Below are 24,670 nucleotides of genomic sequence, written 5' to 3'. Positions count from 1 at the left end.
AGAGTAAACCCGCTCCAAGCAGGGCGGGAATAATCCATGCAAAATATAAAAATCCAAGGAAAAAATACTCCATACAAAAAATGAATGCAATCCATGTCATGAGCATCTTCTCTTTCGAGTGGTAACTCAAAAGAAAAAATAGATAGAAAAATTAAAAGAGTGGAAAAAGGATCAAATAAACTTAAGTGGAGTTTCACCATATTAAACTCTAACCTTTGAGTCACGGTATAAATCTGGTTCCTCATTTGAACCGGGCTAGATCTTGCAGCTCTCTTACCGTGATCACCTTGCTTTCTTCGGGTGTAGATCCCTTTGTTTTAATAAAAACTTTGCAGTTTCTTACCCACGTAGCTTGGATTTTTTTCTGTTTCCACAGGTAGCGGGCCTCTCGGGCGATCTCAGCGTTCTTTTTTGTCAGATGTTCGTTGATGTACACCGCGGTCCCCTTCAGCAGCTTGCCCTGGCGTAGCAGCTCTATTTTGTGTTTCCTACTTACAAAGCGTATGATTATTGCCGGTTTGGCTTTGCTGTCCTTCCTGGGGAGTGTATGGCATGTCGCGATGCTATCCTTCTGGATGGTCATATTTTTCCCTTCAAAGAAGTTTATTATTTCGGTTTCCAGCGTCTCCTGCTCTTCTGGACGCAGCTCCTCGCCTTCTTTGGCTCCTGGGAGCGTAGCTGCTGTTCTTCTTTTATTTTTTGACTCTAAGTCATACAATGTCTTGTTGAGCTGAACTCAAGCTTTTAAAGGTGCTAACGACCTGCTAGCATAAACGGTTAGCAGTTAGCATTAGCATATGAAAGCTCACTGAAAAGATTTCATTATTTGATTTTGAGTTGTAACTTTATTTGGCTTTATGTTCTAGCCCTGAAACGACTAAAGGTTTGTTCTTTTGTTTGTGAATTGGGTTTTGTGGCACTTTTGTTTTGGTTAACTTTTGGCTTTATTTAAAGCCATTGTAACAGTAAATATAGTGGTTTTCCCTATGACATTTGGGGTAAATGTTGATGCCATTTTTTTGAGAATTTAAGATAAAATGTTGTACAGCTAATGAACTTTGATTTTGATTTGAGATATTGATTGCTCTTTTCTGACCTGTTTCAGGTCAGGTTTTTTTAGTTTAAACCTTTTGGATTTGGACAAAGAATCCCCCTACGATCTCTACGAACTACCTTGGACTCAGTGAAACCTCCACAACTGGTGGTAGGATCAACCTTTTTTTTTGAACAGGATGAAGATTACTCTTGTTCCTTGATTCCCTGGACAAAAGGACTTGAAAAGAAAACGAACTCTAAGGAAGAGAACGTTCCAATCTCAGGCATTGAGATTTGTGTTTACTTTGATTTTGTGAATTTCAAATACAAATCATTATTTTCAAACTTAAGTTGTGTCTGTGGTTTTCATAAAAATTGGACTCCTCATTGAACCTTTGTTACATGTACGTTACGGTTTGGGCCGTATTAACGGCCGACGAAATGGCATATATTGCACCAAAATTACACGATTAATTCAAAATGTTCAAAAAGGCCGACTTCCTGTTGGGTTTGGGCCATGGCGCCAAGAGACTTTTCTTTAAGTTGCAACATGATACAGGTGAGTACTGATTTTTGTGGATGTACGTCAAACTGTATTGATGGGCTTAAGGCACAAAGTTTTCTATTATTAATGGCATTAATTCAAATGCACGGATATGATACCTTAGAACATGATTTTACTGCTTTTTGGTATATGTCTATTTTGTAGTCTGGTAGAGTCCTCCCCTAGGGGGACAACACCAACCGCCGCTGGGTTTGTGTGCAGTTTCCCATTGAAATAATATCTCACACTACTGAGGTTAGAGGAAAAACATTAATTATATGAAGTTGGTAATTAAAGATTACAATATTTACATATCACAACAGGAGAAACCACAATGGTCAATTCTCGCCAAATATAGTAAATTCCAATTGTCCCTGAACGCACCAGTGAATGAAAGATGCAGTTGATGAAGAAATAATCGTCAATTTCCAAATTCCGACGGTGTATATTTTTATTTGCACCTTTTGCTATAAACAAAAAACAGTCAATGAAAAATGAACAATAGGAAGCCAAGAGGACTTATAATATTACAAAGTTCACTCTCACTCATTTGACATCATTTGGATGGGTAAATTATTCACAAAAATGCTCGCCCCATCGACATGTATACGTAGACGCCTCATGACATGCTGGAACGTAATCCAGCGTCGCCGCCATCTTGGATGGGTCTCCTCACTCCAGGCTACAGTTACAGTTACAGCCAGCACACGCAAGAAGCTGCAAAACAGTTCTTTTTCAAGGGTTTTAGCTCCCCAGCCCCAGAACAAGCCTAACAGGGTAGTATAAGACCCTGGAATGATCTGGATTTATTTTTATAGATATATTTATTGAGGGCAATAAGAGAAAAAAAAAAGATTTACAATTACAATGTACCTGATCCAACATAAATATTAATTAAAAATCACGTGTTGGACGTAGATTTATGAAATTCATTTTTATAAATCATTTTAATCATCATTTTACTTCACATTAAACAATATCTTTACGAAGTTTGAAGTTAATTGGACATGGCATGGCAAAGTTATGATATATTTTGATACAAGTTCATATTTTGAAAAAAGTGAGTGACAAACTTCTCCAAAACCGATATGTACCAGCGTATGATTTTTGAGTCCTGTCGAAAGGTATCTGAATCTGACATTTAATTGTCCTAAGACAAAACCAGTGGTTTTTAATGATTATTTTAGTTATGACCATGATACGCGACGCAGTCAATAAGGACCGTTGATATATGATGATAATATGTGTCGATTCCATTGTGATTGGATGGACGAAACAGGAAATACAGCACATAATTTGATGAAGAATGTATACCTGACCAAAAGGTGGCGCTATGGAGTTCATCCAAGATTGTCATATCCACTTGTTCAGAGTGGAAGCCTGATTAAATGTACAGATTCTGGGTCAGATTGGACAAAGTATGAGCAAGTAAGAACAACTTTTATGTTCATGGCGAGACACCGAAATTTGACTACCTCTAACGGCCACGCCCTTCGATAAGAACGTACAGTTTTCTCTGTCAGTCATCGTCAATGTCTTACCTATTATGTGTCCAGCTTTGAGATCCACCCGCTCATCTCGCTTGGAGCACAGATGCATACTAGAAGACATGACAATTCCTGGTGCCAACAGGTGGCGCTACAACCGATCCTCAATATTCCACCATAGATGTCTTCAGGCTCAGTCTACAATCGTGCACATACGTTTTCGGCCACATAAAATAATGTATTGCTGAGTTACAGCCAATTGATGTTTCATGGCGAGCCTTAAAAATGACCTCAAACTTCACCAGATCACTACGGTGACGCCCTCTGGTAAAAACTTAAAAGCTTTGCAATTTAGTGTCGGCCATGTGTCTAGATTGTACAAACCAAGTTGTGAGCCAATCAGATAAAATCTCTAGGAAGAGTTTGTTAAAATAGGAGGCCTGGAAATTACCAGAATTCATGAAAAATTCAATTTTCTGTTCAAAAAGCTGATCAGCGCCTGGATGTCCGAGAATCCCAGGGCCGTTTGTCCCAGAAATCCAAGCGGGGTCTTATTTTTCCACACAACATGGGTCCTCCGTCTTTCTGTCCGTCTGAGGAGTCAGTTCCCAGAGAGCTCAGCAGCGGTTTAGGCCGGGGATCTGGTGTCAAGTCAGCGGGTTCCCAAGGCACTCCTGGAACCATGTGACAGTATTGATCGCGCTGATATGACCACTTCTCATACCGTGCTGCTTGAGGGCTCGAAGGTCTCACACACACCTACAGGGTTCCCATCCTGGCCTTTAAAGTCCACCACAGGGGCAGGGCTTCAGGGGGGGCTGGGGGGGCCCGGGGCCCAATGGGGCCCGGCCCTGAGGCAGCAGGCCGCGCCTGCGAGATCTTTTTTTTCTTTTGTGGCACCACTTGTTTCATATTAGGTATAAACAGTACTGGAGATGAGGGGGGATGAGGGGGGATGGCATCCCTCCTGAAATAAAAACGGTCCAAATCATCCCCCCTGTAAAACTGTCATCCCTCCTTTCCATCCCTTATGTCATTTCATCAATGAATGTGGTTTTACTGCTATTTCAACATTTAGAGTCATCACCAGAAAAATAACACCAGAAAAATAACTTATTTGACAATTTTCACCTGTTTCAAGTAAATTTTCACTTGAAATAAGTAGGAAAATCTGCCAGTGGGACAAGATTTATCTACTTATTTCAAGTAAAAATCTACTTGAAACAGGTGAAAATTGTTTTTTTTTTTCCAGTGATGAGTCTTGTTTTAAGTGTAATGAGATTTGTTTTTACTAAAATGAGACATTTTAACTAGAAATAAGACAAATATTCTTGTTAAGATTTTGAGTTTTTGCAGTGATCCATTTTACTTATCCTGTGAAGGACAGAGTCATATTGATAAGTTCAGAAAAGTGTTTTTTATTGTTGTGTTTTGATGTATTTGATGTAAGCCCAGTGGATATTTAAAGCTTACAGAAGGCTGCATTTAACTGCTGCTATGTCATTCCTGCAGTATTTCTGCAGGTGTTTTGGTCACTGCTATTATTTGTAATATATTATATTATTTGTAATCAGCACAAATTATCTGTCCCCATATGATAAAATCCACCATCCCCCCCTGATTTTTTTTTACAACTCGAGTATTGGGTATAAAACACTGGGTAAGCACTTCCACCTACCTTTCCATCACATGGGACCCAATAATGAACAGTGTATACGTGCACACAGTGTATACGTGCACAGTGTATACATGCACATGGTGGCTGGCTTCCAGTTGCAGCACGCGCAAGATAAGATAAGATAGTCCTTTATTGATCCCCAGAGGGGAAATTGGGGTGTTGCAGTCTTATTATAAATACAATCGAGTCCAAGTCCTGGGGGTGATGTGAGTGTCGGGGGTGAGGGGGAGTGTGGGGACTGTGGTCCCCCTGTTGTTGTGCAGTCTGATGGCAGCTACCAACGAGCGCTTGAAACGCTCCGTCTGGCACCTGGGTGGGATGATCCGGTGACTGAACTGAACCCGTCTGCCACAGCTCGTCATGGAGAGTTTTGGAGGGTGAGAGGGTGAGAGGGGTTGTCCAGCATGGCCTCCTCCTATCTGCCACCGACTCTAGACCGTCCAGTTCCAGCCGACCACAGAGCTGGCCTTCCTCCCCAGCTTGTTGAGTCTCCTGATGCCACCGCCCCAGCACTCCCTGCACTCGCAGCACACCCCGGCCAAGGACAGTGCCCTGGCTACCGTAGACTGATAGAAGACCTTCAGGAGCAAGGACCGAGCACTGGCTACCGTAGACTGATGAAAGACCTTCAGGAGCAAGGACCGAGCACTGGCTACCGTAGACTGATGGAAGACCTTCAGGAGCAAGGACCGAACACTGGCTACCGTAGACTGATGGAAGACCTTCAGGAGCAAGGACCGAGCACTGGCTACCGTAGACTGATGGAAGACCTTCAGGAGCAAGGACCAAACACTGGCTACCGTAGACTGATGGAAGACCTTCAGGAGCAAGGACAGTGCACTAGCTGCCATAGACTGATAGAAGACCTTCAAGAGCAAGGACAGTGCATGGCTACCGTAGACTGATGGAAGACCTCCAGGAGCAAGGACAGTGCACTGGCTACCGTAGACTGATGGAAGACCTCCAGGAGCAAGGACAGTGCACTGGCTACCGTAGACTGATAGAAGACCTTCAGGAGCAAGGACCGAGCACTGGCTACCGTAGACTGATGGAAGACCTTCAGGAGCAAGGACCGAACACTGGCTACCGTAGACTGATGGAAGACCTTCAGGAGCAAGGACAGTGCACTGGCTGCCATAGACTGATAGAAGACCTTCAAGAGCAAGGACAGTGCACTGGCTACCGTAGACTGATAGAAGACTTCCAGGAGCAAGGACAGTGCACTGGCTACCGTAGACTGATGGAAGACCTTCAGGAGCAAGGACAGTGCACTGGCTACCGTAGACTGATGGAAGACCTCCAGGAGCAAGGACAGTGCACTGGCTACCGTAGACTGATGGAAGACCTTCAGGAGCAAGGACAGTACACTGGCTACCGTAGACTGATGGAAGACCTTCAGGAGCAAGGACAGTGCCCTGGCTACCATAGACTGATAGAAGACCTTCAAGAGCAAGGACAGTGCCCTGGCTACTGTAGACTGATAGGAGACCTTCAGGAACCTGTTGCACACACTGAAGGATCTGAGATCCCTCAAAGAACAGTCTGCTCTGTCCCTTCCTGAAGAGGACGGCAGTGTTCTGTGACCAGTCCATTCTTTTGTTGATGATAAAGTTCAAAGCTCTGCTTTGGCTACCAAACAATTACCCAAACAGCTCCTGCCTACCTTCACTCCTTCATCCAGAGCTACTACTCCCTCTACCTTCACTCCTTCATCCAGAGCTACTCTCTCTCTACCTTCACTCCTTCATCCAGAGCTACACTCCCTCTACGTTCACTCCTTCATCCAGAGCTACTCCCTCTACCTTCACTCCTTCATCCAGAGCTACTCTCCCTCTACATTCACTCCTCCATCCAGAGCTACTCTCCCTCTACCTTCACTCCTTCATCCAGAGCTACTCTCCCTCTACCTCCACTCCTTCATCCAGAGCTACTCTCCCTCTACCTTCACGCCTTCATCCAGAGCTACTCTCCCTCTACCTTCACTCCTTCATCCAGAGCTACACTCCCTCTACCTTCACTCCTTCATCCAGAGCTGGTTCTTCCACCACAACGTGGTGTGAAATCAGTACCAGACTCTTCTCATCCATTGTTCCCTGATGTTGGAACGACCTACCAAACTCTGTCAGATCTGCAGGTCTGTATCTACTTTTAAGAGCAAGCTAAAGACTCTGTTATGGATTATTTTCTTTGTCCGCCGGAGCGCGCCCGGCTTGTCCTCGTCGCAGAGGCCACGTGCTGCTCCCAGCGCGCCCGGGGCGCAAAGGAAAGCCCAGCCGGCCGAACCCTAAGAGACTCAGCTCTTTAAGGAGAACTTCTCCATCTAGTAAACTTCTCTGCTCATCGGAATTAGTTAGAAGATCCAGCTCTTCGCATGACTCAGCATGAATAAGCTGCATGCACTTATGAAAAGATGATCGTAAGATAGTCTCTTCTTCGACGTAGCTCTCTTGTATAAAGGGACTGTTGTGTTGGTGAAGAAAAAAAATAAATAAATACTTTTTTTTTTTTTAAACAACTATTTCCAGCACTGGCATGGCAGCACCTGTGTCCAACTGGACTCACAGCAGTCTGACCAGCACTGATCCATGATGGACCCTCGTATGCTATGAGCGTACGTTAATCTGCTGCAGAAGGTTAGTTATTAGAGGAAGTAACATTTTATCATGTCCCCCATAAACAAAAGAATTACAGCTCCAACAACAAAACCCAACAAATTCTTACATTTACTGACCCTGACATGTATTTGACTGTCAAGACCGTCAGGACCTTATCTTTTGGTTCCATAAAATGCTTAACATTTTCTTCCTCGCGGACCCATGAACACGCACACGCACAGGGCTGTGTATGTTAGCGTGTTAGATATGTGCTCCGTGCAGCGCGTTGTTGCTCCTGCCGTCCCCTGATGAGCATATAGGAGGAGTGGATCCGCTGGTCTGCTGCAGGAAACTTAAACACATGCTGGGATGGAGTTGCCCCATCACATGACATGCTTGACATAACGTCCTTTGTTCCTGGCACTGCACTGGCCACTACCAGCTACCTCTGAAATATGCTGCAGATCTGATGAAAAACGGATGTCAACGAATGAAGCTGACAAGAAAGAACATGAAATAGCTTGGAACTGTCCTGCCTGCAAACGAATAAGAGTACTTTTTAGAAATAATGCACTTTTTGATTGCAAACCTTCGATCATCCTAGTGTTTGACTGATGTAAGGTTTTATATTCTGGCTAAGGTTGTGAACAACAAGGCTTCAACGAGTTTGTTCGTGGTGAGGACACTAAGGCCCTGTCCCAATACACCCACTACCCCTACTTTTCACCCCTACCCCTAAATTTTGCGCGTTCCCATGAGGGTAGTGGTGTCCCAATTCCTCTTTCCATCTAGGGGGAGTGTGCTTATTTAGGGGTAGTGGATATGAATCTAGCCCTTCACAGCGAGGGATTTCAGATGCTGACTAGCTGACTGAGGGCCAGAAAAATTTCCCAGAATGCTTTTCGTCGTCATTTGCGGACTGAATCAAAAAAAAAAACATGGCGGACATTTCTTATTTTTTAGTGAATAAAATCAATATTTGGAATTAGTTTCTGCATAAAAATGCGTTTCGATTACATTTCTAGCGAGAAATATATATTTTACTTTCATAATATTCACTCAGTGAATGTACATAATCACTCGTTTGCCCGTTGTTGCAAAGTCTTTTTCAAACCTAGCCAGAATAAAGGCTGATTTATGGTTCCGCGTTACACCAACGCAGAGCCTACGGCGTAGGTTACGCAGCGACGCACTGCATACAGCGCGCGTTGCTGTGTGACCTACGCCGTAGGCTCTGCGTCGATTTAACGCGGAACCATAAATCAGCTCCCGAGCCGGCAGCCGGCTGTACTCATCTCGAAATTTCAGATAAAATTTCTTAACAGGCGTTATTTGGATAAACTGAGCCCCAGTTTGGGGATCTTAACGGTTACTTTTACGCCTGAAAAAATATTAAAACTTAATAAAGTGGCATATTAACAGCACTACAGCTGAAATTAAAACAGCTTTTAGCTCTGGGCTTCCTGATATGGTGTGACGTATGTGCAAACGTAACTACGCAGTCGCTTACGTACCCGAACGTAAACCACGCACTGACGTAGCAAGCTAAATTTAGGGGTGGTGCTGAATAGTAAGGGTAGTGGGAGTATTGGGACAGGGCCCTGGGAAGATTACAAGGGTCCTAAAATCTGTGGCTTCTTTTTTAGGGGTAGTGGTAGTGAGGGAGGGCTAGTGGTAGAAAGTAGGGGGTGTATTGGGATTGGCCCTAAATTCCTGTAATTATTCAAATCCCTTTTCATTGTTACTAAAAGAACAGCACACACGTGGCCCAAACCGCCACGGACCTCCCCGATGTAGTTTATAAAGCAGAAGCAGTGTGAAAAAAAAAAAAAATGTTTTGAGTCAATGTCAGACTCCTGAAGTGTCAGGCCCTTTTTCTTTGTTCATGAACGAAGCAATGGTTCATCACTTTTAGCTAATGCATATACTGGGCTGTAAATCAATGATGAAAAAACAAAACCTTTTCAGAGGTTATTCACAGCATTTGAGATCTGAACCCCCACCCCCCTTTTACAAACAACGACACATAGAGATCTGAAAGTGTCAGGGTTTCAGTTCTCTATTTGCTAAGCTGAGCTGCCGTCGCTCCAGTTATAGATACAGTTCAGTTTGCAGGTGTTTTATTCTGAACCTGCTGAGACCGGTGAGAGCCAGATCTGAGACTGGGCCGAGACACACTTCATTTGGATTTTTATTTGATTTGAAGATTTTATTTCCAACATGCATGTTAAAAAAAGTTAAAAAACAGAATACATATATATATATATATACATACAGCTCTTGGACAGACCTCACGGATCCACCAACATGCTCGAAATGGAGTAGGAATGAAGAAACACTTATCCAGTCCTACCCCTGAATCTACATACCGTATTTTCGCGACCATTCGGCGCACCGTGTGGAAAGGCGCACCCTCATTTTTGTGTGTCATTTTTAGATTTAAAACATACATATGGCGCACCGACCCAAAAGGCGCAGTCTACAGAGCAGAGCTGCACACACGCGTGCCGCAAAACACGCCGGCCGGAAAACACACACACCCGCTGCAGAACGCACACACATGCAGAACGCACACACAAGCACACAAGCGCTTATTTAAAAAATAGAGCGGGAGCAAAACCTCTGTTTCTGCATTAAAGAGCTCCGCTAATTCAGCTGCGCCAGTCCGAATTTCCTCGGTGTCAGTCACTTTCTGCACAACAGTAAATAAACTTTTCATACCCCGTTGTGCGGATCCTCCACCGCGCAGAGCCCGTCTCTCCCCAGCGGGGTGGAGCAGCGCGCGTCACAGCGGCTTTAACCGGGAATGTGACCTGTTCGGACCGGCTGGGACCGAAGCCACCCACCTGTATGGGAGGAGGGGCTCCCGGGGAAAGACCAGCGGCATTTCGGCCGGATCTGCCCCGGGGATGGTGCGCCCTGGCCCGGCAAACCCGCGGCGGGAGCCTGGCGGCTCCTGAGCGCATCCTCTGCATCTTGGTTACCGGAGATCAAACCGACAGATTTGCCTGTAAATCTCGCAGGGTGAAGTTGATCCGACCTGGGACAGACCCCTGAATAAATAAAGGTAAGAAAATAAACGTTTCATACCCCGTTGTGCTGCGTTGTGCTGCGGATCCCGACCGCGGCGGTCCCGGGTCCCGCGTCCCGGGTCCCGCGTCCCGCGTCCCGGGTCCCGCGTCCCGCGTCCCGCGTCCCGGGTCCCGCGTCCCGCTCCGCGCTGGTCCCGGGTCCGCTCCCCGTCTGCTCCCCCGCGCTGGACCCGCTCACACACGCGCTGTCGGGGAGTCGGTACCGGGGTTTGTATCCGACAGGAGCTCCAGTCCGAATTTCCAGACCTGTCTCGGCCACCTGATCATCATCATCCCTTCATCCAGCCCCCCCTTTCCATTCGTCCTTATAATGACTCCGGCTGGAAACGTCTTATGCAAAGTTTTTCTTTTAAAAATCACCACAGTTTCTGTCCATCAGCTGCGCCAGTCAAGCGCTACATAAATGAGAATCTGTGTGTCGCGCCGCGAATACACACCCGCGCATGTCGGGGTCCGGTACCGGGTTTGTAACCGACAGATTTGGCTGCAAATTTCGGAGGGTGAAGCTGATCAGACCTGAGACAGACCCCAGAAATCTCTGCTCGCAAAGCGGCCGGGAACCAGGTCGATCGGACCGCTTGGGGAACCAGGAAGTCGAGTTGCAGCAGCGCCCATCACCGCGCTGCTCCAGCCGCTGCTTTAACCGGGGAAAGTGGACGGTTCCGACATGCAAAACACACGCGCGCTGCAGAACAAGTGTGCTTATTTAAATAGAGCGGGAGCAAAACTTAGTTTGATTGTATTTTATTTCACTTTACACATCAAGCAAATCCTTAAAAGTTTTCATCTTCTGTTTCGCATTAAACAGCTCAGTGGATGGTCTCATTCAGCTTCACCCGCCCCCTTCTCCCTTTACCGTTCTCATGGCCGGCCTTACATTACCGTAATTCAGGTAATAGACACGGCGCACCGTTTCTTAAGGCGCCCGGCACATTTAAAAAAAAAAAAAAAAAAAAAAAGTTGCGCCTTATGGTCGCGAAAATACGGTACATTCTTACATATAAGAGGAGTTTCAATAAGCTTACTTATAAAACACCCATCCCTACTTTAATAACTGTTCTATACAGTGATATAATACTAAATTATATGTATATATAAATATTGTCAAAATCAGACAAATCAAGGCAAACAAAAGAAAACAAAACAAAGGCCCAGCATTTATTTGTGCTACTATGTATGTATGTAATATAGAAGTAATTATAATGCATAGTATTACATTATCATTACTTTACTATAATACTACAATATAATAGAGAACAGTAGACAGCAATGGTATAACAATATACTTGAATAACTATATAAGATATAATAATAATATATAATATATGCTATATATACACACTGGTTAATATATTTACCTCGAATTACTATAAAATTACTATAAATCTATATATCGACATATCTACATATAACTATAAATCAATATATATTAATAGAGGTATAGATACACAAATACTGTACGTATAATACTTAATAACTCAATATATCCATATACATACCTACAGGACTGTCTCAGAAAATTAGAATATTGTGATTTTCTGTAATGCAATTACAAAAACAAAAATGTCATACATTCTGGATTCATTACAAATCCACAGAAATATTGCAAGCCTTTTATTATTTTAATATTGCTGATCATGGATTACAGTTTAAGAAAACTCAAATATCCTATCTCAAAAAAATATAATATTCTGGGAATCTTAATCTTAAACTGTAAGACATAATCAGCAATATTAAAATAATAAAAGGCTTGCAATATTTCAGTTGATTTGTAATGAATCCAGAATGTATGACATTTTTTTTTTTTTTTTAAATTGCATTACAGAAAATAAAGAACTTTATCACAATATTCAAATTTTCTGAGACAGTCCTGTAAATATAACATATCTATATCCATAATATACGTCTATATATCTATTAATATATGTACATATATTGTTGATTTTAGCAAACAAATCCACACATATGATGCCACAACCATAAGAGGTCAGTTAGTGGAATGTGTGGAATCCTACAAATATCTTGGGACTATTATTGATTTTAAACTGAACTTTCAAGAGAATTGTGAAACTGTGTGTAAAAAAGGACAACAGCGTCTGCACTGTCTGGGAAAACTGTCTTACTGGAATGTTGACAGAACCATGATGATTCTTTTTTATCGTGCCTTTATTGAGTCTATTTTATCTTTTTCTTTGGTGTCATGGTTTGGAAGCCTTTCTATTAAAAACAAGAACGCATTGAATCAAATTGTGAAATGGTGAAGTAAGCTGATAGGTGAGCCACAGCTGAACCCTTCTTCCCAGTACACCAAGCAGTTACAGCGGATAGCCACGACCATTTTAAATGATAGTTTACACCCTTTGCACAGTGAATTTCAGTTTCTCCCCTCTGGACGGAGGGTGTCAGTCCCATTTTGTAAAACAAAACGTTATAAAAACAGCTTTGTTCCAGCTGCAGTAACACTGGTGAACAAGCTGTAGTTTGCACAAAAGTTGCACTAGTCACTTTTCGGAGCACGATGTATTTAACAATGTTTTTATCTTATTGCTCTTATCCATTCCTAACTTGGAGGAAATTTTGCTCTTGGTGTTTTAATTCTTTTTTAGCCTCATGTCTTTTATTTCTTATATTTATTTCATGAACTGCAGCACTTTCTGTCGAGCCGAAGCTGTCTCTTGTTTTATGTGTATGTGTTCTTCTTAAATGTCTTGTTCCTGAACTGATTGTCTGTTTTCTGCTGCTTGTTTAACTCTCGACTGCAAAACCAGTTTACCCTTGGGTATCAATAAAGTAACCTGAACCTGATATCTACATGGTTATTTGCATCTGTATTTTGAATAGAATGTTTCTAGTATCTTTTTTTTTTAATGGTGATATGTTTTGAGCACTCACCACTGGGTTGCTCCATGCTGCTGGGAGTGGCTCCAGTTTCCTGGGACGTGCACACGGACCAGTAGGACATTTCCTCCCGGGGTCAGCGGTGAGGCACACCCGGATCACAGCCAGAACACAGCCAGGATCACAGCGGCTCCAGCCGGAGGCCTATAACCTGCGGACGGACAGAGGAGCAGGGATGAAGAACACAGCCACACAACTTCATAGCAGTGGAACACACACCTCCAATCTTTCAACATTCCCTTCAAACATTTCAATGCATATTCAGGGCTTAAAGTATTCCGGCACCATGCCGGATCTCCGGCGTGTGGAGTTTGACTGATTTAAAAAAGAAAAAAAAAAAAAAAAAAAAAATTTGAGTAACTTTAACGTTAACATTTAAATATGTGTTGATAGGCTACGGCAGGGGTCGGCAACCCGCGGCTCTAGAGCCGCATGCGGCTCTTAAGCGCCGCCCTAGTGGCTCCCTGGAGCTTTTTCAAAAATGTTTGACCTTTTTTTTCTTCTTTTTCTCTTCTTTTTTTCTATTTTATTCCTTATTTTTTCCTTTTTTTCCTTCTTCTTTTTCTTTTTCCTTTTTTCCTCTTTTTTTATTCCTTTTTCCCTTTCCTTTTTAATCTCAACATTTCGACTTTTTTCACCAAATTTCGACTTTTTTCTCGAAGTGCATAATGAAAAAAAAAATCTTCCACCAGTTCTAACTAATATAGAAACATGCAGCATGTGCTGTCTTCATTCGAAGGCTTATACAAGACTTCATTTTTTGCGGCTCCAGACATATTTGTTTTTTGTGTTTTTGGTCCAATATGGCTCTTTCAACATGTTGGGTTGCCGACCCCTGGGTTACGGGATATTGTCAGTTTGAGTCGACTGAGTTCGTCTACCAATGGAATGTGAGGAAAGCAGTTCTGGTGCTCAACCAAACTAACACTAGCCAATCAGAAGTAGAGCTGGGTCTTTGACGGCAGCAGGGCGCAGAGTGGTGTGCTACCGTCCGCCAGTAAAAGCTGTACCTCGCCATGAAGGTCACCAACGGCCCACCGGGTTTGTGATGCGAACACCCGTCTGTGCTCGTTCATTGCTGAACATCATGTATACTTCTCTATTGCTCAACCGCTTGTAAACCTATGTATAAAAAATAGCTGTTGACGAAAAAGCTTTGACCATTTCTAAATCAGCATGCCAGTTATATGAATACACACGGCACAGCATCAGAGTTTAAAAAACAGCTATCAGAGAAGCTCAAAAAGAGTGTTTTCATTAAACGTTGATGAAGCCACCAGCCAGAGCAGGACAAAATTATGAAAGTACTTGTTCACGTTTTTGATGATGATACGGCCAGAGTAACAACTCAACATCTGGCAAGCAGAAAAGTTAATCTTGCCAATGCTTCAGTACTTCTGCTGGAACTAGAACGGAGGTCGGCAACCCGCGGCTCTAGAGCCGCATGCGGCTCCTTAGCGCCGCCCTAGTGGCTCCTGGAGCTTTGTCAAAAATGTTTGACTTTTTTTTCCTTTTTTTCTTATTTTTTTTTCTTTTTTTCTTCTTTTATTCTCTTTTCCTTCTTCTTTTTTTCCCTTTTTTTCTTTTTTCCTTTTTTTCTTCCTTTTTCCTTTCCTTTTTAATCCTGACATTGCAACTTTTTTCTCGAAATTTTGACTTTTTTCTCGACTTTTTTCCCAACATTTTGACTTTTTTCTCAACATTTCGACTTTTTTCTCGAAATTTCGACTTTTTTCCTCGACATTTCAACTTTTTTCTCGACATTTCAACTTTTTTCTCAAAGTGCATAATAATTCCCCCAGTTATAACTAATATAGACACATGCACCATGTGTTGTCTTCATTCTAAGGCTTATACAATCTTTTCATTTTTTGCGGCTCCATACATATTCGTTTTTTGTGTTTTTGGTCCAATATGGCTCTAAAACATTTTGGGTTGCCGACCCCTGAGCTAGAAGATGTCCTGCAGTCTTTCTTATGAGCTCGAGTGGAAACAAGTCACAAGTTTTCTACTGGACAATTGTGCCGTTATGAAGGGAAAGAGGACTGGACTGGAGACACAAGTTAGGAGGGAGAACCAGCAACCACCTTCTCAGGGCCAGCCAGGTTCTTTCCTCTCTTCTATTGTTCAACTGTTGCACTCTAGGGGCCCGATTTACTAAGATCCTAAATAAAGAGTACTAAATTGTGTGTACACTGAAAAAGTTTGAGCGTGCTGTTGTTGTGTTTTGCGGGTGATCAACTAAGATTGCTTGCGCAATTGATAACAGGTGCAAACCTCGGTATTTAAATGAGGTGTTGCGTGTCTTACAGTTTGCGAGCGCAAACTTTGCGCCATGGAGAGTCTGGATGGAAAGCAGGGTCGCAAGCGCAAAATGAAATTTGACGAGTTGGAGTTAGAGATATTAGTGGAAGAGGCAAATTGTTGTGCCGTATTCAGCACCCCTGCCGTGAAAAACACCCCCTCGTATATTCAATGATAAGTAGACCAAGAAAAAAAACAACACACTGACACTTCAATATATTTATATATACACACTCACACAAACACATACTTAGGAGTTTATATTATATATATTTACAAATATTATGGAAGACAACACAGTAAGCAGGCTTGTAACGCCCGCCAATGTAATAATGCCCGCAAACGTAATAAACCACAAACGTAATAATAATATGCAGCTTTCAATGTAATAATCCTGCAAATGTAATACATTTCCCACAAACGTAATAAATGTATTATTGCCTACTACAAACGTAACACGCGATTTCCCACAAATGTAATAACTATTACGTTTGCTTAGTTTGTTTTGGTTTAATCAATTTGTGCAAATGGAGGAGGAGGAGAGACCTCATCTCATCATGCGCTTCGGGTTTGCGCGATTCGGGTTTAGGAGCGCACCTTCCATGAGAGAGAAGCAACAACTGTTTGTCTGTTTTGGAGGTGGCAAAGAGAAGAATAGATATTTCCTCACAAAGACTGTTACACTGGATATTTGCGAGTACATTACCCAGACCTATGGTGTGCCCAAATTCAGAGCGCACAGAGCGCACAGAGCGCACAGAGCAGAGAGCGCTTTGCCACCTCGGTGGCAACGCTCTATTCTGGGGTGCCAATGACGTGATCTGTAGTTTGCATTATTCATTTTGGAATACTCAATTTAGATACTGCATGGGATTTGGACTCAGAATAATGGCTGTACACAAGTATTTACAGCTGATAATGAATCACTGTGAATACATCAATGTCAGTTACGTGTATTGAATGGATGGATGACAACTAAAAGCGTAATCAGACAAGCTTTTCTGTGTTATTTTGGACATAGACTAACATGACAGCTCGGACATCATTTTTAATCATCACTCCAGTCTTGATGCTCCGGTCAGCTCGAGACAATTGTCTCCAGCTGACCGTGGCATGCCGTGGCAATTATAGCCATTATTCTGAGTCCAAATCCCATGCAGTATATATCTAAATTGAGTATTCCAAAACGAATAATGCAAACTAGTAGATCACGTCATTGGCGCACAATAAGAAACACTTTTTTCTCCATGAAAACATGTGATTTATTTATTATCACAAATAAAAAAAATGAAGATGCCTCCTGTGGCAACCTTTTGCTGAATAATACTCGATTTAACATTCAAATAAAATATTTCTCCTTTTGCATGTGGAGAATCCTCACCACAATAGTAATGCTGTGCAGATTAGCACCTTCCTTTCGAACGTATTAAATACAGACGCAATCACAATCCCCGCAAAAACTTTCAGGCGTGGTAAATCTCATTGCGTGTGGTAAATGGACCAATTTGCATTTTCCCCTCCCAGTATTTAGCGCGTTCCTAGCCCTCCTCAATGCCCTGGAGTCGTACAGAGACTTCAGGGAGGGGAAGGGGCAGCCAATCACTCTCTCCGCAGAGCGTATCACACGCTGCAGCTTGTGGAGGTCCCTTGCAGCTGTAGCGGGGAACCAGGTGATGATGGAGTGGGTAATAATGGATTCAATGATGGCAGTGTAAAACTGCGACATCATGGTCCTTGGCAGCCTGAATTTCCTCAGCTGTCGGAGGAAGAACAGTCTTTTCTGGGCTTTTTTCAGGAGGGCCGTGGAATTCAGTTCCCACTTCAAGTCCCTGGTGATGTTGATTCCCAGAAAGCGGAAAGAGTCCACAGAGTCCACCAGTGTGTCTCCCAGCACGATGGGAAGAGGAGGGGCTGCGTTCCTCCTGAAATCCACCACCATCTCCACTGTCTTGCGGGTGTTAAGCTCCAAGTTGTTGTGACAGCACCAACTCAGCAACCGCTCGATCTCCCTCCGGTAGGCCGACTCGTCACACCTGGAGATGAGGCCCACCAGGGTGGTGTCGTCAGCGAACTTCAGGAGCTTGACCCAGGGGTGGAGGGAAACGCAGCTGTTGGTGTAAAGGGAGAATCGGAGAGGGGACAGAACGCAGCCCTGCGGGGAGCCGGTACTGGTGGACCTGGGGCTGGAGATTCACTTCCCCAACTTCACCCGCTGGGACCTGTTGGTGAGGAAGTCCGTGATCCACCTCCTAGTGGGGACTGGGACCTGCAACAGGGAAAGCTGGTTCTCCAGGATGGATAGGAGGATGGTGTTGAAGGCGCTGCTGAAGTCCACAAACAGGAACCTGACGTAGTTGCCTGCAGTATCCAGATGATCGAGTGCGTAGTGCAGAGCCATGTTCACAGCATCCTCTGTGGATCTGTTGGCTCTGTAGGCAAACTGCTCGGGTCCAGCACAGGATCTGTAATGGACTTCAGGTGAGCCAGGACAAGGCGCTCCAGGACCTTCATGACAACAGAGCTCAGGGCGACGGGTCTGTAGTCATTTAGGCCTGTAACCTTGGCCTTCTTGGGAACAGGAATGATGGTTGAGGCCTTGAAGCATGCTGGTACGTGGCCGAGCACCAGCGAGGTGTTGAAGATGTTGGTGAACACCGGAGCGAGCTGGGCAGCGCAGTGCTTCAGGGCAGAAGGGGAGACAGAGTCTGGACCGGACGCCATCCGGGGATTCTGACTCCTGAACAGGCGGTCCACCTCACTCACATTGACAGAGAGGGGGGTGGAGGTGGAGAGATGGAGGGGGAAGTGGGGAGGGGGTCCCCTGAGGTACAGGGGTGATGGGTGTGACCGGGGAGGGGTGGAGGGAGAGGGCGGGAGGAACCTCTCACACTCAAACCTGCAGTAAAACTCGTTGAGCTTGTTTGCCAGGGGGAGGTTGTCAGACGTCTGAGGGGGCTTTGGTTCACAGTTCGTGATGGTCTTCAGGCCTTTCCAGACAGAGGAGGGGTTCCCCTCAGAAAGCTGCTGCTGCAGTTTCTCGGCGAAGCAATGTTTTGCTTCCCTCACTGCCTTAGCGAACCCGTACTTGGCCTGTCTGAACCGATCCGCATCCCCACTACGCCTGGCCGCCTCCTTCTCCGACCTCAGCCGCCTGAGGTGGGCTGAAAACCAGGGCTTGTCATTATTGAAGGTCTTTCTGGAGCGGAGGGGATATATATATATATATATATATATATATATATATATATATATATATATATATATATATATATATATATATGAATATTTTAGATTGTAGGTCATCTTATACCCCGTCAAACACAATGACAACTAGCGAAACTTGATATCAAAAGCATCCATAGTGAAAAGGAAAATAATATTCAAATTATGTAATTTTTGTTGCTTGCTAATTTGCCGAGCGCATGTGCCCCCGCTCCCGGAAAAAAGTTCAGGCTCAGAATTTTTTTTTACTTTAAGCCCTGCATATTTCAGCACTTTGTATTTAGTATTGCTAGAATGTAATTTAATTTCAATTCAAAAATACTTTATTAATTCCCAAACGGAAATTATTTACTGAATAAAATAAAGGGATGTAAACAATGAATTATTTAATGGGTCGGCGGTAAGTATTTTATTCGCCAAACATATTTGCCTGCTTACTAATACATCTATTCAACAAACAGAAGAAGATAACCCTAGAAGGGATAGAAAGTGCATTTGAGCGCCGTCTCAGTGAGACAGGTTAAGGATCAGTGTTTTTCTTCAATAGCAGAAACATATCACAAAATAAACGTCAGTCGCAGTGGTTCTTCTTCACTATGGAGCAAAACTCACATCTCAAGACAGATTGAGATACTTTATGAACGACACGTCACCACCTCGTGTGGACATTTGTAATAAAATGTTGTGTGCGCACATCTCCACGCTTGTTGCACAAGACAATGCAATGAAATTGAAATGTTAGTAAAAATGTGACTGTGGGGTGACATAAAATAAAGAAACTAGCAGCTCTTTCCATCTGATGAAGACAGAGGAGGCCCCAGGTAAAACATGGCCAGGACTCCCCGAACATTTCCCAATAGAGGGTAAACATTGACGTCACATTCCCACTGGACCAGCCCCCTTAGTGGCAAACACAGCTGCAACTAGTCGGGGAAACTGTGGAGAAGACGGGATAACAGCTGATTACGGGCTCAAATTAAAGGCAGTTGGACTTGACAGTGACCAGTACAGTTACCCCAAGAACCAGTGGTCCATGGACATTAATATTTGTCCACGAATCCAGTTTCTGATATTTATATGTACTTAATTTCTACGCCGGGCAAATACACGAAGCAAAGCTTGAAGGCATACAAAAGTCTTGACGCTTGGTCCGACTTCAAGGCAGGATTTGTTGGTGAAATTAAAGTGATGAGGACACCGAACTTTATGATTTGACCGTTTAACGTTAGCTACCCAAAAATCCAACATTACCTGATACAAAATGGGAACCACAAATCCACGTTTCGGTGCCTGGAATCCAGTTGTTTCTGTGAATTGCAGCGATACATTTGTCTCTCTAAAGCTTATTTTTCAGCAGTCTGTAAAAGGATAACTCCGATTTCTTGCTAAATCTATGAGTACAGTTGATCGCACAACAGCTCTTTCCCATTTTAGATGTTTTCCAGTTGCTCAAACTGAAAGTTTACGCTGACACTCAGTCTTTCTGACACTCAGTCTTTCTGACACTCAGTCTTTCTGTCACTCAGTCTTTCTGACACTCAGTCTTTCTGACACTCAGTCTTTCTGCCACTCAGTCTTTCTGCCACTCAGTCTTTCTGCCACTCAGTCTTTCTGCCACTCAGTCTTTCTGACACTCAGTCTTTCTGCCACTCAGTCTTTCTGCCACTCAGTCTTTCTGACACTCAGTCTTTCTGACACTCAGTCTTTCTGACACTCAGTCTTTCTGACACTCAGTGACCGTAACCCGCTGTGAAGTTACATCTGTGACGTCATGAACATTCCCTCTATTGGGCAAGTGTTGGTGTTGAGGATACTATCAACACCTTCCCTGAGCCCACTTTAACTTTTCCCTAAAGGAACCTCCCCAAGGGCTTAATAAAGTGTTATCTCTCTAATGACAAATGCACTGTCAATAACAAAGAAAAACTAGAGTTCACCTCCTGATGCCACAATCAATGCTGATAATACATTACAGATCCATGAAGCTGTCTCAAACAATCAGTTATATGTATATATATATATATATATATATATATATATACATATACATACATATATATACATACATACATACATACATATACACATACACATATGTATATATATATACACACACACACACACACGACCTATATATATATATATATATATATATATATATATATATATATACATATACACACACATATACACACACACATACATATATACATAACCTATATATATACACATATATATATCATCGGGGCAAGACTTCACCGCGAGCGACACAGATAGTAGACAAAATGTCTAGGATTTAACTACTGTTAAATGCGACCAAAAACATGCTTGGCGTGTTTTTCTTGGAATGAGACCGAGACCCAAACGGCTCAGACGTGGCTCTGCAAAGATCAACAGAGCTCTCCATGAGTCGCTCTACTCCAAGCTGCCCGTGGTCACTCAGCGAGTATTTACCGTAACGTGGAGTGCATTATTGGCCAGTCCAGCATCCGAGCCGGCCCTCCGAGGTACTTCTGGAGTACAGACAACAACGACCGGGACTGGGTCCAACTGGCTCCTCACCGTAGTGCCACGCCGCTCCAAGGAGGAACTAGTACAGCGACAGTCCTGGCTCCCTCTCACCTTCACAGGTACAATGCCAATAAGAGCATTGTAAAGGTACCAACCTCGCAACAAAAGGCTTGAGGAAGCATCTCATGTTGCACTTCCTGTTTCTGGAGTGTTATGCTGCGTTTGTACTTGTGCACGTACTGACAAACACGGCTGGGGCTGAAGTACTGGTATCGAATGTGGACCACAAAGACCACGGAGCAGGTACAGAGAACTGGACGCAACGCTCTCCTGGTGAATCCCGCATTTCACTTCAGTGAGACAGAGACAGTACAAGCCTCCACATGAATCAGCATTTTTTTGAAGAGTGAGCTTTAGGCCCTGTCCCAATCCCCACACTACCCCTACTTTTCAGTCCTACCCCTAAATTTTGCACGTTCCCGTGAGGGTAGTGGTGTCCCAATTCCTCTTTTCACCTAGGGGGAGTGGAGAAAACGAGTGTAGGGGGCATCAATCTAGCCCTACGGAGTGAGGGTTTTCAGATGCACACTAGCTGATCTAGGGCCAAAAAAATGTCCCAGAATGCTTTTCGTAGTCATTTGCGGACTGAATCAAAAAAAAACATGGCAGACATTTCTTATTTTTTAGTGAATAAAATCAATATTTTGAGTTAGTTTCTGCATAAAAATGCGTTTTGATTACATTTCTAGCTAGAAATATATATTTTACTTTCATAATATTCACTCAGTGAATGTACATAATCACTCGTTTGCCCATTGTTGCGAAGTCTTTTTCAAACCTCGCCAGAATAAAGGCTGATTTATGGTTCCGCGTTACACCAACGCAGAGCCTACGGCGTAGGTTAGGCGGCGACGCGCGCCGTAGGCTCTGTGTCGATTTAACACGGACCCATAAATCAGCTCCCGAGCCGGCAGGCCGTTCTCATCCTGAAAACATCTGAGCAAATTTCTTAACAGGCGTAGCTACAACTGTTAGATTTAATCTATTAAACCAACATTTATCTTCCTAAATGATTTATTTCAGCCAGCGGTAATTCTCCACAGAGCTGCAGGTTTTTCCCCGGGACGACGGCGCAGGTTGACCCGGCCGTGAGCTGCTGCTGCTCCAAGCCGGCGGCCATCTCCGAAAACATCGGGTCAAATTTCTTAACAGATTTCAGATTTCTCAAATTTCTTATTTGGATAAACTGAGCCCAGGTTGGGGATCTTAACAGTTACTTTTACGCCTGAAAAAATATTAAAACTTAATAAAGTGGCATATTAACAGCGCTACAGCGGAAATTAAAACAGCTTTTATCTCTCAGCTTCCTGATATGGTGTGACGTTTGTGCAAACGTAACTACGCAGTCGCTTACGTACCCGAACGTAAACCACGCAGTGATGTAGCAAGCTAAATTTAGGGGTGGTGCTGAAAAGTAGGAGTAGTGGGAGTATTGGGACAGGGCCCTGGGAAGATTACAAGGGCCCTAACATCTGTGGCTTCTTTTTTAGGGCTAGTGGTAGTGAGGGAGGGCTAGTGGTAGAAAGTAGGGGGTGTATTGGGATTGGCCCTTAATGACCAGCCCAGACTGCATTCTGAGAACCACCAACACCGAGCGGCTAAACAGGATGGTGGAGAATCACAGCCACATTGGCCACGGTTACATGATGTTTTTTAATTCGGAATTAATTATTCCGAATCAAATAGTTCCTAATTAAACTATTTTCCTTTGAGTTTACATATAAAGGTCTGGAGGCTGATGCACACCTAAAAAAGACTTGGTAAAACAGGTGCGTTGGAGTAGGTAGGAGTGAATCAAGGAAAAAAAGGGGTCTCCCGCACACTGTTAAGTCAAATGCAAAAAACGTTTATAAGGTAAACAAACAAACAACTTTTCGGTCCTTTGAGTTTGAGTTTACATGGAAATAATAATTCCGAATTGAGGTTTACATGGAAAACATGTTTTGGTCTGGGGGTTGGGAAGGTTCTGATTGGATAGGGGGGGGGGGGGGGGCGGAAGTTACGTCTACCAGAAGAAAAACTAACTTAGCCGCTACAACTTTGAAAAGCTCACAATTTTGATGTTTCCTGTTTCCATCTGTTCTTTTAATGATTTCTATTTATTAAATAAATGGTCTCTGCTCTTGACCAGCGTTTACTGCTGCTGCATCTTGAAACTTTGTTTGGAAAACCAGCCCAGTGGAATATAAGATCATGGAGACAGACGGGGGAGGGAACGAGCAGAAAGAAAGACCGGGATTCATTTAAAGAGGAATGAGTGTTTACATGATCTGGAATTATTCTATTCGGATTTAAAATCCGAATAAACCAGCCACTTACTTGGAATTAAGTTTAATTAGGAATGGCCATTTTCATTCGGAATTAGGTGTTTAGGTCATTTTTACTAATTTTAAATCGGATTTAATTTTAATTCTGAATTAAACTTCCCATGTTAATGCACTCATATGCTGCTAAACAGCTAATTCACACTTTTTCCAACTATGGTGTGTTTGAAACCCACATTTAAGTTTTTCAAATCTTTTATTTTTGTCTCAAAATGGGCCTTCAACAAATATTTCAACATGGTACCACTTTATGCCCGGTCCAGGTCCAGATCCAGGTCCAGGTTCAGGTCCAGATCCAGGTCAAGATCCAGGTCCAGGTCCAGGTCCAGATCCAGATCCAGGTCCAGGTTCAGGTCCAGATCAAGGGCAAGATCCAGGTCCAGGTCCAGGTCCAGGTCCAGATCCAGATCCAGGTCCTGGTTTTGATCTCAGATCCAGGTCCAGGTCCAGGTCCAGGTCCAGGTCCAGGTTCAGGTCCAGGTCCAGGTCCAGGTTCAGGTCAAGATCCAGGTCCAGGTCCAGGTCCTGGTTTTGATCTCAGATCTCAGATCCAGACCCAGACTCAGGTCCAGGTCCAGGTCCAGATCCAGATCCAGATCCAGATCCTGGTCCTGGTCCAGGTCTCAGGTCTCAGGTCCAGATCCAGGTCCAGGTCTCAGAGCCCTCAGTTCAGTCACACTTCACAACTGTCTCAGCCACAGGTGACAACTTGCAAAGCTTTTTTCTCTTTGCCAATATGAAAATAAAATGTGTAAAAAATCAGTCTTGTTACAAAAAGGAAACCGTATTTGGATCTCTTTTTAATGAAATATATTACCATTACTTGGATTAGTTTATGTCTTTTTCTGCCCAGAGAAACCAATTATTTCCTTTTTTATCCAACGTTTTTTAATGCAGCCTGTGTTAAAAGTACCTCGATTC

General features: G+C 43.5%; 1 protein-coding gene across 1 annotated transcript in view; it reads right to left on the bottom strand.

Moving 5' to 3' along the window:
* The window catches only part of lrrk1 (leucine-rich repeat kinase 1), a 163,258-nt gene that overhangs the window by 135,321 nt on the left and 3,267 nt on the right, over window positions 1-24,670 (bottom strand). The window contains 1 exon segment of the mRNA XM_061735983.1: window positions 13,323-13,479. Coding sequence (XP_061591967.1) covers window positions 13,323-13,392 — 70 coding nt within the window. The 5' untranslated portion in view covers window positions 13,393-13,479.

This window comes from Cololabis saira, chromosome 2, assembly GCF_033807715.1.
Source record: "Cololabis saira isolate AMF1-May2022 chromosome 2, fColSai1.1, whole genome shotgun sequence".
Lineage (NCBI taxonomy): Eukaryota > Metazoa > Chordata > Actinopteri > Beloniformes > Belonidae > Cololabis > Cololabis saira.
The sequence above is the reverse complement of the archived record's forward strand: the minus strand, read 5'-3'. Positions and strand labels throughout refer to the sequence as shown.